The following is a 16,053-nucleotide window of genomic DNA, read 5'->3' as shown; positions in this document are numbered from 1 at the left end:
TTCATCGCTCCTGCCTGACACAGAAACCCCATTTATGTCTAAATGACACCATTAATTCTAATGAGTTGAAAAGCCTCCCTCTTTTCTGCAATTGATGGCACAGTAACTGATGGTACTTGTCGCCCAAGTCCACATTCAGTTCAGGCCCGCCTGAGATGTAGAATATGCATAATATATTGACTCTCTGTGAAACTGGATTTAAGTCATCATAGCGGAAATTTATGATGGCTACCTTATTGTTGAGCTACAAAAAGAAATTGTGAGATAGAATTGGGTGTTGACGATGAAGGTGTTCCCACGTTTAAAAAGTCAGTTTATCGAATAGAAAAAATTGACAGAGTTCTACTAAATATTGAAAAGGAAAGACTGGAAAATAACCATAGGTTTTATAATGTTGTGATTTTCCATACGCCTCTTCTTTACCCAAGAGAGTTGTGTCTTAGTTTACCTGAATGAGCCTCCCTGGTACTCCTCAGGTAGAAGTTTCCCATCTCGAGCTTTCTGGGCCAGTGCCTATGGAAACATTACATGTCACTCAAACTCTTAAGCTAAGTGTCAGTGAAGAAGAGATCCAAGCTGATTCTTAGACAGGATGCATGATACATACAGTGTCAAATCATTAGAAATACACGTGAGATGTCACCAGAGCTCCCGATTTGTCCATGCACACAGTATTGACTAAATGCTGTTCAATACCACACTCTGAAACCATCAGGGAAGCGCTGTCATTTCATAATTTGCTTAACAGTTAGGGCTGGACCCGAATATTCGAATATTCGTTCGGTGGGTTGGTATTCGATTTTAAAATTTGACATTTGAATATTAGTTTTTTTTTTTATTTTTGTTTATTTATTTTCTGCATTTATCTCCCTCGTTCACACTCCAGTCCATTTGGTGGCGGTAATGCACATTTAAGTTGGTTTGCCAACTGCCAATAAACTACAAAGAAGAAGAAGAAGAGACTGTCGGTACACGATGACGCCCACTTCGAGCATTTAGCAAGCTGGGCAGAGAAGCTAGCGGCGATAAAAAGTGCGGAAATGGAAAACTGTTTCCCGTTTTTCCATTGTGATTCGGCCAGAAACTTCAACATTGTGAGGCGAAGAGATCGTTTTGGAATATAAAGCTTGGATATTACATTTCCTCTGACTCTTGGGGATTTATGAAAATCAAGTTTTGGTCAAAATACCACTTTGTTGTTGACAGGACAACGACAACAGGTATGGATGCACTCTCGGCTGCGCAGATTACGGCTGAGTTGTTTTATTTTCTTTTACTTTGTAACAGTTGTGTACATGGCTGTATATTTTGAAGATTTAATGCTTTAAAGTTATAAAAACGCTCATGAGTGGAAGTTTTATCGAGGTTACAGCGACGCCCCAGTCACAAAGTGTCCCGTTGATGGGAGGGTGATCCTTGAGAGGTTAAAAGTTTATTTATTTCTGAACGCCGCGTCCGCCTGTCTATTTATATTGCACCAAAACACCCCTGCCCTCCCTCCGGGAAGTCGTTTTGGGTGGAAAGGTTCTCAAAATAATCAACATGCAAACAAACAGACAGACACATAGAGATTCCTGCCTTTATTAGAGATAATAATATGTTCAGCCCCTCTCTCCGAAGCTTCAATATCGATGCTCATTACGTACGGTCCCAAGCGCTCAAAAATAGTATTCGGATTAGCCCTTCAGTTGTGTAAAGATGTGGTTTCCATAGTAGTCCTAATTGAACATGAACTCGAAAAGCTAACACTTCAAAGATTTTTCACCTGTCTAACATTGGGAGAGTGACTAGAGTTATAGCTGTTTTGAATATGCCGAACTTCGCGATATCCACTAATATGCCCGAAATGATACGTCTATAGAGTAGTATATAGTTCTAAACGATGGATTGAAAAGTTTGTAAGTACACCAGAAGTTTATGTAAATAACACTGCCTGCTCGCTTTTGCTCTCTGCTGTTTGTTGTTGTTGCTGCGTAAGACGAGAGCGTTGGGCGCGTCTACAAATTACAACAACGAAAAGAGATGCAACAAAAATATTTTTTAATTTAACTTTTTTTTAAGTAAGTGCTGTAGTATACCTAGCAGGAGACAAGTAATAATTGAGGTAAGTTTGGAGACATTACTTATTTAATCATTAAATTAATAAGTATTTTGTTGTATCTCTTTCGTCGTAGTAATTTGTAGACGGCCCCAAGCACTCGCCTAACTGCAGGTAGCAGCAGCAGCAGCAGCAGAGAGCAGAAGAGAGCGCAAGTGTTCATAAACTTCTGGTGTACTTACAAACTTTCCAATCCATCGTTTTATGAGAGCATAACCTATTTGTACTACTTGTAGACATTTGGTATCATTTCGGGCATTATGAGTGGGGTAACTTACAAGATACAAACGTGGGTCCATTAGCCCCTGCGCTAAGCTATTCAGCTGATAACGCTACTCTAGCTAACTCTCCCAATGTTAGACCCAGGTGAAAAAAGCTTCTGGGGGGGTGTTTGGCTCGAGGTCATGGTGCAAAGGACCCTAGGGTGAATTACTCTGAACCATCACTTTAACAGTACTTCAATAATACAACAAAATAGTAAAATAGTGCAAACAGTGTTTTATATTAAAAAATATAACTGGAATATGCTTTACTAAGACTGAGCTAAATGCTAATGTCAGCATGCTAAAATTCTCAAAATGACAAAGCTAAAATGCTAATGTTAAGCAGGTGTAATGTTTAACATGTTTGCCATCTTACTTTAGCATGTTTTCATGCCAACACACTAACACAAAGCTGAGGTTGATGGGAATATTATTTTTTTTGCCGAAATTTGGTCATACGTTATAGTATTGGACAAAATGACATTTTGACACGATGATGGTAGTAGATGTCTGGGATTCACCTAAGTGATTACAATTGAATTTCGGGAAAGAGACTTCAGATACAGTATTAGGGGACCACTGAGCCCTATAGAAAAACATCCAAAAAGCAGCATGTCATAGGATCACAGATCAAGTATGCGCCTGTAAATCTGTTTAATATACAGGCTTCATCATACTTCAGATAGACCCTGCTAGAATAATGAGGCTACTGGTGAAAAGCAATCGTTGAACATCTCTTTTTAAAAGCTTGATCTCTCGGTTGAGACTGCTGGATGGCCACCATGTCTGTACTCAACATGAACTGTATTCAAATGGAAATGTACTTAAAGGTTAATGCGGGGAAACAACCAACACAGAAAGTTGAGAATGACTCACAGGACTGTGAGACAAAGTGGGATAGGGTGGGCACATTTGAGATAAGAGCTCTTAGTGCAAAAACAGTCTGATGTTCAACGCCATCACATCAATAGCCAGCAGTGACCTCTCTTTGCTTCATTCAAACCACATGTTAATTTCAATGGGAGACCAATAACGACTGACAAATGTAGATTTAACTCAAGGCAGCAGCATAACTAAACTTAATAGCAGTGGATGGCGAGGCTCATTTTGAAGGCTTAAGTGGACTGAAATGTCTGCAGTGTTAGTGCCCATGCTTTCATGCAGCTGTTGTACTGTATGTGTATGTGCACTAGCGATGTAACATTTTCCTGCAGTGATTTGATTGCTAAGCACCAACAGACCATTACATTATTTATCAAAATTGTTTAATAAAATAACAACGTACGTAACAAAAATACAGCACACTATCTTTCCTCTCGGGCTCACCATAATGTTACTAACACTGCATTTCAAAAGATAAAGATCAGAAGAATTTTTATTCTCCAAACTTTAACTTTTACCTGCAATACCATTTACACATGCACAATGCTTGTGATACTTAACCAATGCTTCACAGTGTGTAGTTATTATAAATTGTTACCAACAAGGGTAAGTTAAACTAACTTTTTTTCACAGATTTACACAACTTGCTGCTGGACTGTCGGAAAACAACAAAAGGTGTAAACGGTAACTGATGCATCATCTAATATAAAACATTACTTCTTAATTTGCTTGAGAATAAGCAATGTATGCAATCCTGGCTCTCAATAATACTATAAATCCCAAAATCTGACACCATCCAAATGCATAATACAGAACACTTACAATGATACCAAATCAAAATACCCATTAAACTGCATAGTACTGCACCCCAACACTTGTGCGATATTAGATAATAAACAAGGTAAAATATGGCACTCAAAAAGATTTTATGAATTTAATTATTTAAATAAATTGAGCAAGGAGTGTTGAATTGTAATGACATTCTTCATGAAAACTATACAACCACATGTTGAGGCATCACGCCATTTCCATCAGCAGTAAAGCACCAAACTCACAGCTAGTTTTGCTAGAGAAGACTCACAGTATTGACGTTAGTGCACTCAGACAAACAGACAACACCTCACGGGCTGAAGTAATCGCATATATTGCGATATTTATTTTGCATGGCTTTACGCCATTACCGCATAGTCATAAATGCTGGAATCTGAGTAGAAGTATGTCTATATCCTAATTAGACACTCACTTCTTCCCTCAACGATTCTCACTGACACTCGCAGACATGCTGTGTGTGTATTCCCCAAAAACTACCACACATAGTCTCACCCCTCCCAAGCTGAAATTGCTACTGTCACTGCTACAAATACTATCATACCAATAATACTACTTCTGCCACTGTCACAGCAAACTACTATTACAGCAGCTGAGTCTGAAATGTGATGTCAACATTGTCAGGATAATATTGTGTCATTAGGTAGAGAAGCAGTCTTCCAGTTTGACAACACTTGTGGAAACAGTCATGAGAGTCTTCCATGTTTTGTTGCTAACAGCTGTTGAATCAGACATCATGTCTTCACTGAGACAAAACAGGCATACATATGTGCCATGCACATTTAGGAATATTACACCTGGTCACTGCTGGTGAGAGACATTAGGCCCATTAACCTGATCTTGAAAAATAATCCATTTGATTTGTGTGTGTGTGTGTGTGTGTGTGTGTGTGTGTGTGTGTGTGTTTAATGAGAAAAAGAGTGAGATGCAAATCAGGTTTTGAGAGCACATTTATGTTTGTGAATAAATACCTGTCCCCAGCTGCTGACTGTGAGCAAGAGAAAGTGCTAACCCTTGTTGCTTTGCTTTCCATCTGCGGCCAGTGACAGCTGACACCCGCAGCCTAACAAACCAAAATTCTAACTATCCCAAATATACGCAGTTATCTATATTTCATCAGGTCTAGCCAGTTGATCTGACACTGATATTTCTACTCTACATGATCTGATGAATATTAAAAAAAACTGTGTATGCAACAAAGTTCTAGCCAGAAAGCGAGCACAACTCTACAGATGCATACACAGTTTGTTTTTCCCATACAGTTGGGCTGCAGTCAAGTCTCAACTCCCTTCCCACGTACAAATCAACAGCAAAACTCCATGTCTTGACCTGAAGTGATACACTGAACGCCCCCGCAAAGCTTGACGTTAATCAACCAACAGCAAAGAAAGTATGTGAAAAATGCCCTTGCAAGAAGGCTTTCGGGGACAACTCTCACAACAAGGTTATCTCATAACTAGCCTCGCATTGCCAGACCTTCCTCCACAGCGCGGCGGAGGAGGGTCTGGCTAGTACACACAGCATCTGGGATGGGAGAAAACCGTGCTCTGGTTTATTGGCATTTCTTTAAACCAATCAGCTAAGCGCTGGACGAAGCCACCGTGCCGCTGCAAAATAGCCTCGGGGAAGGAACTTGTCTTGGTAGAACGTGTACGTTCAAAAGTTGTTATAGTCGTGCAACAGAAAACTCAGATTGGACAGATTGGACAGAAAGCGGAAGGTAACGGACATCCGGCCAAAAAGAGGGACATCCGGAAGAATTTCCGGCGGCACCGGAACAATCCCGGAAGTGGAACGCCATGGATATAGACTACCTCATAACATACCACGACATTACAAGAATAGGGTTTACCTTAGCATTAGCTGAGATCTCCTGGACTCCTTTGTTTGCAGCATCCTTGATGATGGGGGTAATGAGGCCTTTGTCAGTCGCCACTGCGATTGAAATGTGGATTGAATCAAGTGCGCGGGGTCCATCGCCAGACCAGGTCACATTCACTTCTGGCATCTCCTAGGATAGAAAACCAGAGGTCAGCACAGGTTTTCACAGCTATTACAGTGAAAAATAACTAGCCAAATAGAGATATAAAACCTGGCTCCTTTGGTTACAGGGTGCTTCCATGCAGTTCATGGGTGTGAAGATACAAATCATAGTCTGATACAATACCAAAAATATGTCATTTTCTATAATATGACTGGTAGCATGTAAATAAATCAGTTATGATAAGAAAAGCATAATATTACAGTAAATGTGGAAAATTCATTAATCAATTTGGTTGAGAATGTATACACTTGCTATCTGGCCAGCACATCTAAAAACAGTTTTACTGCATATATATAAAGAAACTGTAGATATCTATGCATGGATAATCTGATATATCTGAATAATCTTGATCTTGATGAATCTGCTGTGGTGGAGCCTCAATAACAAAATATTTATGCTGAATTATTGGTGTATGAACACAGCAAAGTTTCATCAGTCTACAAAAAGTACAGCGGAACACATGAGCGTGCACAACATTTGTTTTGAAAAGTAAAACACTGGCTTCAGATGCCGCTTCCTGGTGTGTTCAGGTAAACTCTGGTCAAAGTACAGTTGCTTTTGGTAATTTTCTGATGTTAACAGTGTTACACAAGTGAATTGCATAGCTCAGTCAAGTGTAGAAGCCAATCCAGAGGAATTTTGACCATGTGGGACATAGTGTCCAGACTGAGAGAGCCATGCAGTGTTTTGGGATTTTACACTAACATTAACTGGGAAATGTTCCACATTCCTCACATTTACTGTAACACCAAACAGCCAGGTTTCTCAGCTGCTGTTTGATCCTTATATAGCAGCGTTTCATACAGTGTGCATTGTACAATGTCCAGCACCCATGACACGTTAATGCTTAAGGCAACACAAATTCACTAAAGCAGATAAAATATTCCATGTGTATTCCATGTAATATTCCCAGATGATAGGATGTTCCTATCAGATGCTGCAGAGACATTCCTGGCTGGAATAACTAAATTACAAGAGCACCGGATCGATTTTTCTCCATTTATATCTGTTCTATCCTCAAATGAAAATACAGTATCTTTCTTTACAGCATCCATTTTGTGTTTTCTAAAACTGCTTAGGGAGATGGATGGTTTAAGAGTTTCCTCAGAATGTCAAAAAAAAAAAAAAGACAAAAAAAGAGAACAGAATGAACACAGTCTGAGTAAACATTTAGTCTCGTCTTATAATGGCATGGCAACCAGTTGATTCACCATCTGTATAAGACAGCAGCGAGGACAACAGAGAGACCTTGTTGCAGAAGTAACATAGAATCTAGAGACCAAATGATGAAATAATTTACAGCATGAACTACAGAGCACTGTGTGTGTGTGTGTGTGTGTGTGTGTGTGTGTGTGTGTGTGTGTGTGTGGAGGCTGTGTTAAGCAGTGAAATAAATAGAAGTCCAGCTACTTGTAGGCATATAAGTTGAAAAACCATGTGTATTTTTATAATACACATGGTTTTTCAGGGGATAAATAACGAATAACAGGTTAAATGAACAATTGACAAAAGAAGTGATTATAAACTATACTTACTTTAAGTGTAACAGCAGCTGCCTTGATAATGAAATCATTAACTGACACTTTGATCTGTTCTGAAAAGACAAAGAAGAAAGTCTGTGAGCCTAATTCCAGCAACTAATGGACATATGGCCATCTATTCTGCACAGGACCTGTGAAGTGTGACACTTTAGCAAATGGCAAATAAGGGGGGAGGGGGGGGGGAGAAAAATCTCCTATATTTCTTATGGTGCGTTCCATTTGTACTCTGAAGTCGGAATTTCCAAGTTGGGAACAACGCACCCTGAAGTCGGATTTCCGAGTTGGGAACTCGGAGACCCTCACAGTACCACGAGCAAGCTGACCTCGAAATCCAACATGGCTGCTCCGTGCATGAACAGTAGTGAAAGCGGTAGTAACATACAGTTTAATAGCACTTCTGTCTTGTTTGTGTCTCATTAAACCAGTCGTACACAAAGTACTGTCCAACTTCTATCTGTGGACATGTTTGTATGCACGAAATGCAGCCTAATGCGTTGTTATCAACTGGTATTACCAACAATAGCCAACCTGGACAGAGCAACCCCACTGTGAACACTGAACGTTCCCAACTTCGGCTTTCGAATTCAAATCAAATCAAATCAAAATAACTTAATTTTTCCCGTGGGGGAACTTCGTTTGTCAGTCACATTCAAACACAACGTACAACAATACATAGTCGGTATTAATCATACCAGAGAATAAATAAATGCTAAATACTAAAATAAACTAAAAACCCTGAGGGTAGGAGTAGAGGGGTGGGTAGGTAGAACAGGTTGAAGTCTGGATCGATCGATGGGGGGGTGGTTATTGTTTGTTCAACAGTCTGATGGATGCTGGCACAAAGGTGGACATGGATCGGGGGAAAGGGAAGGGAATCTCCTCCCTAACGGTAACAGATGGCATGTACTGGTTATTGAGATTATGGGTGGGGTCCGATATGATGACTTTTCCTAATGGTATGTTTATCAAATATGGTTGTGACTCTTGCTGACCTATACTCCGGCTGATAGGAATCAGTCCCTCTCTATATAGTCTGGCTCAACGGATGTACATTTCCAGGATACAGCCTGACATCTGGTGCAATGTAACTCCCCCTTCCGCTATCTATTTTTGCAAGAGCACAGTTACTGCATACAGGGGTTAGCTCCCCCCCGGTCAGATTGGTTTAAAGTAATACAAACAAGCCAGAGCGTTTTTTTTCCTCAATCCCAAATATCGATAGGTGGTGTAGCCAGACCATATCCCAGCGCTGACACAGCGCTGTTGAGATAGTTTTGGCAATGTGAGACTACTCTCTATATGACTCAGTCACTAGGATTTGCTCCACCCTCCTCTCCCAGTGTCACACCAGTGGGCCAGGCGGGCTTGGCCTGGCATCACTGCCAACTTGTACGAATGTCCATTAGTGCAGTACCAGACAGTTATGAATGCTGTGAGCGGGATGATTAACGAGCTAACCGTGAAATCGCGCTGCTCCTGAACAATGAGATGCCGCAAAAACAACCGGGGAGAGAATCCCTCGGTACACACACAACCTCTCTAATAGGTTTGGAATGGCCGTCCCATTCCCTCCATCACAGAGACAGCACCCAGAGAGATTTACTGTTTGTTTGACAGCTAGGAAAAGTTAAGCTAAATAAAGCCAATTATGTGATAGTGTGTGGAACTAAATGTTTAATAAGAGGAAATTGATGAGGCACTCTTGCTATATCAACATAAAAATGGCCCAAAGTAAGCATACGTTACATTTGAGGAATCCATAAAAAGCAACCGTTAAGGATAGTTTCTTGGTTGAATGTAGCAATATGCTGAGTGACTGTTGCGACACATGAACATTGTTCCCTTTCTCCGGTTGTGGTGTAAATCTTCCTTTAACTAACACACACACACACACACACACACACACACACACACACACACACACACACACACACACACACACACACACACACACACACACACACACACACACACACACACACACACACACACACACACACACACACACACACACACACACACACACACACAGCTGTGGTTTGCTCAATAGCCGTTGCTAGGGATGTCTGTGAGGCTGAGAAAGTAAAAGCGCAGCTTGCCAAAACATGGTTAGGACACTGATAGGTCCTAGTATTTTATTTATTCTCCAAATACTTAAGCTCTCAATCCATCCATACAGTGCCTACTTTACTGATACCGTATGTATGGACCAATTTATTTTCCATTACCTCACATCGCCTTCACACATATTTTATTTCTCCAGAGACCTTTAATGCTTTTCCAGAGTCTCTACCATTGCCACCCCCACACCCACGTTACACCCCTGGCCCGATTTGGCAATGAAAACAGCTTCCATTTATACCAAATTTTGTTTTTGTTTACGGATATTTGCTTTATGAACTGGTGTGAGCCATTTCAAGCTAGACACCCAGTTAGTCAAATGTGACAAATTATAGATTAGAGCAACTATGTGTATGACTAACTGAGGGTGCCTTATCAGCCTTACACTGTGATGTACGGTCTGAAGAAAGAGCAGATATGATCAGTGTCAGACATGGATGTTTCCTCCACTATTCATACTTTGCAGTGACGTCATTACCATGGATACCTGGCGGGCAAGAAACGCCGATAGAATGGCGACAAACAATCAATACATATACAGTGGAACAGTGGCCAGCCACGGGAATTGCAGCCTTGCAGATTTCCAATACTACAATCAATCAACTATTTAGACCATATGTCACTCGGAACTTGCGATCCATACACAGCACCCGCTGATGTTTTCATTGCTTTGAAGCTGGAAAAGTCTCTACCAGACTTGGAGTTTGGAGATATTTACATCTATCTTATAGAGAATCTGTCACCTTACACCGCACAAAAAATGAAAGCCTACAAAAGTACAGATAGCTATCTTTTTTTTCCAAGAGTGGATGGGTTAACAACACTGTATGGGAGGTGAAAAACAGGAATATCTTCATAATCAAAGCAAAGGTGAGTGTTACTAGTTAGCTAGCTACCCACTAACTTTTGGTAATCTTTTCTGTCATGTGATGAAGTCTTCATCTGAATACGAACACCCTGCCTGCCGGCGAATGACAGCTTGATAAGTTTTTTTTTTTTTTTTTAAACCTCCTGCCAACACTAGGCTATGTATCATGTAGGGTGACCAGACGTCCCGGTTTGACCGGGACAGTCCTGAGTCCCGACAAAAGCTGTGTCGGGACGCTAAAATATCCCGGTTTACACCAACCACTATGAAATTGTCCTGGTTGTCAGCGATAACATAACCGACGTGGTCTTATTATAGCCCGATCGTTACCTAAACCCATGTATAAAGACTAATAAAGCGTCCAGCGTATGATTTTAACAGTGTGTGTGTGTGTGTGTGTGTGTGTGTGTGTGTGTCTGTCAATCGTAGCGGTCTGCGTCTGCATAATCTGTGCAGCCAGCGTTACAATGTATATTTGTAAACATTGTTGCAACACCTCTTCTTATCTGTCTTGTTTTAACCAGTCTTTTGCTGACACCTGTGTTAAATTTCACAGTAGACTTTCAGCCACCAAATTGATTCTTGAGCAAATTCACTCCTCTAACAAAAATACGTTATAGAATGATGTTCTTGCCCGCCAGCCAGTAGTTGTGACGTCACGTGCAAAGTAAGAATTCAGCCCTCTGGAGGGGTTTGGCCTTGTTTGAACGTTCATCAGAACCCTTACAACATGTGAACTCTCCCTCAGAATACCGTGCCGAGTTATTCGTAGACACAGGGGGAGAGAGATGTTGGTTTGAACCAGAGGTACATGACCACCCTGAGACAACATGTACCAGAGCTTCTTTCAATAAAAAAAAAAAAAGAAAAAAAAGACTGTCCTCTTTGTCAAGTGAGCAGTCATGTGAAAACCCTGAAATCCACTTCTTCATGGAAAAGTATCCTTCCAAATGTTACTGTCGGACATTCACTTAAGGACATGACACTAACGTGCATGTAAAAAAAACAGTGCCTGTGTGTACACACTCCCTCAAAGTTGTGCGTTTTTACCTTTGGCCAAGTCTTTGCGGAGATGCATGACGGCAGCCATGTCGCAGTCAACTGAGGCATACGCGTGGGGGATGGTGGTCTTCGATTGCGTTAGTCTTTGAGCAATCACACGGCGGACATTTGTGGCTGGGATCTCTGTGAAAGTGCCCTTAGGAGGACAAGTGGAGGCAGTGGGAGGTAAATAAATGATAATAATGAGGAGAAAATGGCATTTTGAGAGGGACATGCATGCAGGAAAGGGGGGTAGTCAGACATATCTCAGCTGCCATCAGTTACTCAAAAATGCATGGGGTTAACAATGTAATGTAATCAATAGGTCATATTTTACAGCGCACAAACACACTAATGAAGATAACATTTAATATGGTGCAAAAAAAACCCCGACAAGAATGGAATTTGTAAATAAAGATATGACCCGTTTGTTGGATGCTTGTGGTAGGCACACCAAAAGAAATTGAGCTATCATTAATTTAATATATGACTACAGGACTGTGACACCAAAAACTATCAATGACCCAATGACAAGCCAAACGTTGGAAGATGTTAAGTGTCTGTGGCGGATGACATCTTTTAGTTTCCTAGCACAAAACAGACAACGGGATGAGGAAGTGTGTTTGTGAGAGAGAGATTGGGTGCGGAGTGCTCACCGGTGCTCCTGGTTTCCCTGGTACAGAGAGAGGAGGTATGTTGGGTCTGCTGCCTGGGGGTGGAGGGGCAGCTGCCGGGGTGAGGACAGGACTCAGGGCAGCTGGGGCAGCCATGGCTGGGGATGCTTTGGGGGCAGGAGAAGTCTTCAAGAGATTTAATGCATCTCTGTTAAAGTAGAAATGTATAAATAATATTCAGGCATTGTTTTATATAGTCATTTGAATATTGTCATGCAATGAAATGTGCACAATCATTTCCACAAAAATCTGACAGGTCTGACCCAAAACCCAAATACGGTATAACTGCCCACTTTCTGATGACACGTCTGCATTGATGTTGCCCAATCAAAAAAGAATTCCTGTGTATAGGCTTCACTAATGATTGGTATTAATGTACGTCTAGGTTGGCATATTTTATACACTGTTACATAGTAAACAGGAGCAACTCTGGAGTTACACTTGTGAGTTGGTCACTTGCTATTTTCCATAATGAGATAGAGGGAGAGGAGGGGTGGTGGGGGTGAAATGGGGCAATAAGCTGTAAATATACCTAAACCACTATGGTAGTCAATGCAAACTGACACGGTTCAAAACTAAACACATTAGAGCACTGGCTCACAGAATATTATGTCCGGAGAAGATTAAATATTCAAGATATTAACATGTTCATTCACACTTGGGAACAAATGCATCCCAGCCTCTTGTGAAATATTTTGCAACTGCAATAAAGCATTTGTACGGAGCCCCCCTGGTCCCACTTTGTCAAAAAAATGTAATTATGACTATCTCGTGGCCTCAAGATACTATCTTGTGGCCACAACATAGTAAAGTGTCTGACACATGGACCCTTTGTTATTAAACTGGACCCTGTAGTGTAGTGCAATACTTCACATTCTGTGCAATATTCTCCGTTTTAATATTTAGTGTGCAATATAGTTTGCTGCAGTTCTGCTTCTATTTATTTACTAGTACTGTGCATCACAATTCTGTTAATACAGTAATGTAAATCTTGTAGGCTGCATATCCGCGTTGGCGCCGGGAAAAGCAGAGTGGACGTTGCGTGCTGCTGGCCCTCTTCCCCCCCTCCCTCAAACAGAAAAGGGTAAAGACTGTAGTCCCTTTCTCTATAGACTGGTTGAAATCCGATTTTCTATTTTTGCCCAAATCGCACTCGCACAACGCCAATGCGCCGATCCGCCAAACATCCACAGCTGTCCTCCGGCTCCGGCTCCGCTGTCCTGCCCGTCTATCTGTGCTCCGTCCTGCACTCCTGTAGCGTCCCCAACGTTTCTTTTTCGCTCTCTATCTGCTCCTCTTTCCTCCTTGTGTCTCAGCCATTCATTATCAAAATGCGCTCCCGGTGTGTTGGAGCGCGTTCAGCGTTCCTCCAGCATCTCTCCTGATGAGATCTGCCTCAGGTGCGCTGGGAGGAGTCTTCCGTTCTGTGCCAGGCAAACCAAAACACCACACTATATACAAAATAAAACACCCGAAACACCACACTATATACACAACATAAGAAAACTCTGGCTGCCTGGCTCCACTTTGTGACATACAGTACAGGCCAAAAGTTTGGACACACCTTCTCATTCAATGTGTTTCTTTATTTTCATGACTATTTACATTGTAGATTCTCACTGAAGGCATCAAAACTATGAATGAACACATATGGAATTATGTACTAAAACAAAAAAAGTATACTGAAAACATGTCTTATATTTTAGATTCTTCAAAGTAGCCACCCTTTGCTTTTGTTGATAACTCTGCAAACCCTTGGTGTTCTCTCAATGAGCTTCATGAGGTAGTCACCTGAAATGGTTTTCACTTCACAGGTGTGCCTTGTCAGGGTTAATTAGTGGAATTTTTTTCCCTTAATAAAAAAGCAAAGGGTCGATACTACTACTAAGAATCATTACTCTTTCATTAAATCAATTATATCAGATTGGCCTGTTAGACATGAGAGGGGGCGTTTCTCAAACTGCTACATTTCCCACATGCATTATATTTCTAATACATCAAATCACTGCTGTTTCATGAAGGTAGAAGGGGAAGTGACGATATGATTTGGGTCAGGATCCTGCAGACTGCTACACTGATTATTGATAGACAGGGAAAAGAGAAAAGGTAAAGAAAAAGGGAATCACACTGTACTGAAAGATTAGCCCCGGATTATTTTTTTCACCAATTAATTTTGGTCAAAGCTTTGAAAGAGGTGGGAGGGGCAGGTATCAGGTGCGCCTGCTTGAAGCGCTCTGGTTCCAGTTCGGTGCACAGGGGTCCACCTACCCACACACATCCAGTCTTTTGTCTGGACCAGCTGCCTCTGACCTCAACATGTAGCCGGGAACAGTCTGGGCCCCACAGCTATTTTCTCCATGTCCCTCTCTGAGCTGTATCTTTTTATTTCCTCTAGCACACTAGCTCCTCCTCTCCTCTCTCTCCCCCTGATAGGAGTATTTGTTTGTGGAGAGACTGACGCAACTTGGAAATCCCCCAGCTAACCTGAGAGGACCACATTGACTAATGATTACACCACATGAAAAAGAAAGTACAGCACAGAGTTCATATGTGACTTATAATTTGAATGCTTATAAAAACACAGAGCAAGCAAATATTATACACATGAGATTGGACAACATAAAAAAAAAAAAAAAAGATTCTAAATGCTAAGTTTTGCAAAACCCACAATATTTGCTAGTGAGAATGTATTAGGAGTATCCCGTATAAATTCAAGAGGAAGTCAAGTCAACAGCAGCCTACAGTGGACACTTGACGATGACGCCATAGATACCATTTTTGTAGCTGGTTGGCATGTGCTTTTCACACTGACCATTTACAGCCCTACTGACAGTGAAGGCAAAAAAAAAGCCCCTGAAAGACTGGCAGAGGTTGAGTAGAATATTAAAAAGGGAACGAGGCAGTGCTCCCATGCACAACGGCACACAAACAAACTCTACTGCCACCTAGGACAGGCTTAGATAGGAGAAAGGGTCTTCGGGCAATTTAAGCAACCCATTATGGCTGAAATTGAGTCCATTGTAAAAGAGGACTATGTTGTAGTCCAACTGGTCATTTGAGAAGATGCACACTTTAGTTAAAACCCTAGTGAACCATCACACATACACAGTAAGTTCACCTTCAACACATTTGCATAGCAAAAAAAATGTATAAGAATGGGTCCAAATCATCACTCTACCATTGCAGAAATTGGCAGTTAGTTTCGCAGTCAAAGCGTTGCTTTGATGTAATTTTGCAAGACTTCACAAGCAACAACACGATAATATGACTGACTTTGTCATGCAACTACAAGGCAGTAAAATTCTTTTCTACAGTCCTTTCTAAACAGCATTAGGTATAAGTCAATACTGTTACATTGGGTTTTACCTATAACTTACATGTTTTTTAATCTAGTTTTTTTTTTCAGCACAGCTCTGGTGCTGTACATGCCAGATAGTCATTGATCAGAAAAGCTCTCTTTGTTAATGAATACCTGTTTTGGTCAAGGTCGAACAAAACTACTCATTTGAGCCAGTCCCCATTGCTACTTAACCCTCTTTTGTGAGCGTTTCCATTCGCAGTTTTAAACTTGTGAAAGTGAAAATTAGACATCACGGTTTGTCTACTAAAGAACATTTATTTATTTTAGATACAGTATGTTGCTTAGAAAGCATCAATTTGATATGCAACTACTGACGTTTTACATTTAATCGA

At 41.0% G+C, this 16,053-nt stretch overlaps 1 protein-coding gene and 1 long non-coding RNA gene across 2 annotated transcripts in view; one reads left to right on the top strand and one right to left on the bottom strand.

Annotated features, from left to right (window-relative positions):
* pdhx (pyruvate dehydrogenase complex component X) overlaps positions 1 to 16,053 on the bottom strand; it is a 39,516-nt gene that overhangs the window by 979 nt on the left and 22,484 nt on the right. The window contains exons 6-10 of the mRNA XM_039808889.1: positions 12,343 to 12,508; positions 11,696 to 11,843; positions 7,651 to 7,709; positions 5,924 to 6,082; positions 449 to 513 (exon numbers count right to left, since the gene is read on the bottom strand). Of these exons, the coding sequence (XP_039664823.1) occupies positions 449 to 513; positions 5,924 to 6,082; positions 7,651 to 7,709; positions 11,696 to 11,843; positions 12,343 to 12,508 (597 nt within the window). The remainder of the gene's footprint in view (positions 1 to 448; positions 514 to 5,923; positions 6,083 to 7,650; positions 7,710 to 11,695; positions 11,844 to 12,342; positions 12,509 to 16,053) is intronic.
* Positions 1,077 to 16,053, top strand: part of LOC120564148 — a 46,877-nt gene continuing 31,900 nt past the window's right edge. The window contains exons 1-2 of the long non-coding RNA XR_005640067.1: positions 1,077 to 1,220; positions 3,877 to 3,927. This is a non-coding gene — a long non-coding RNA (uncharacterized LOC120564148). The remainder of the gene's footprint in view (positions 1,221 to 3,876; positions 3,928 to 16,053) is intronic.

This window comes from Perca fluviatilis, chromosome 8 (genome assembly GCF_010015445.1).
Source record: "Perca fluviatilis chromosome 8, GENO_Pfluv_1.0, whole genome shotgun sequence".
Lineage (NCBI taxonomy): Eukaryota > Metazoa > Chordata > Actinopteri > Perciformes > Percidae > Perca > Perca fluviatilis.
The sequence above is the reverse complement of the archived record's forward strand: the minus strand, read 5'-3'. Positions and strand labels throughout refer to the sequence as shown.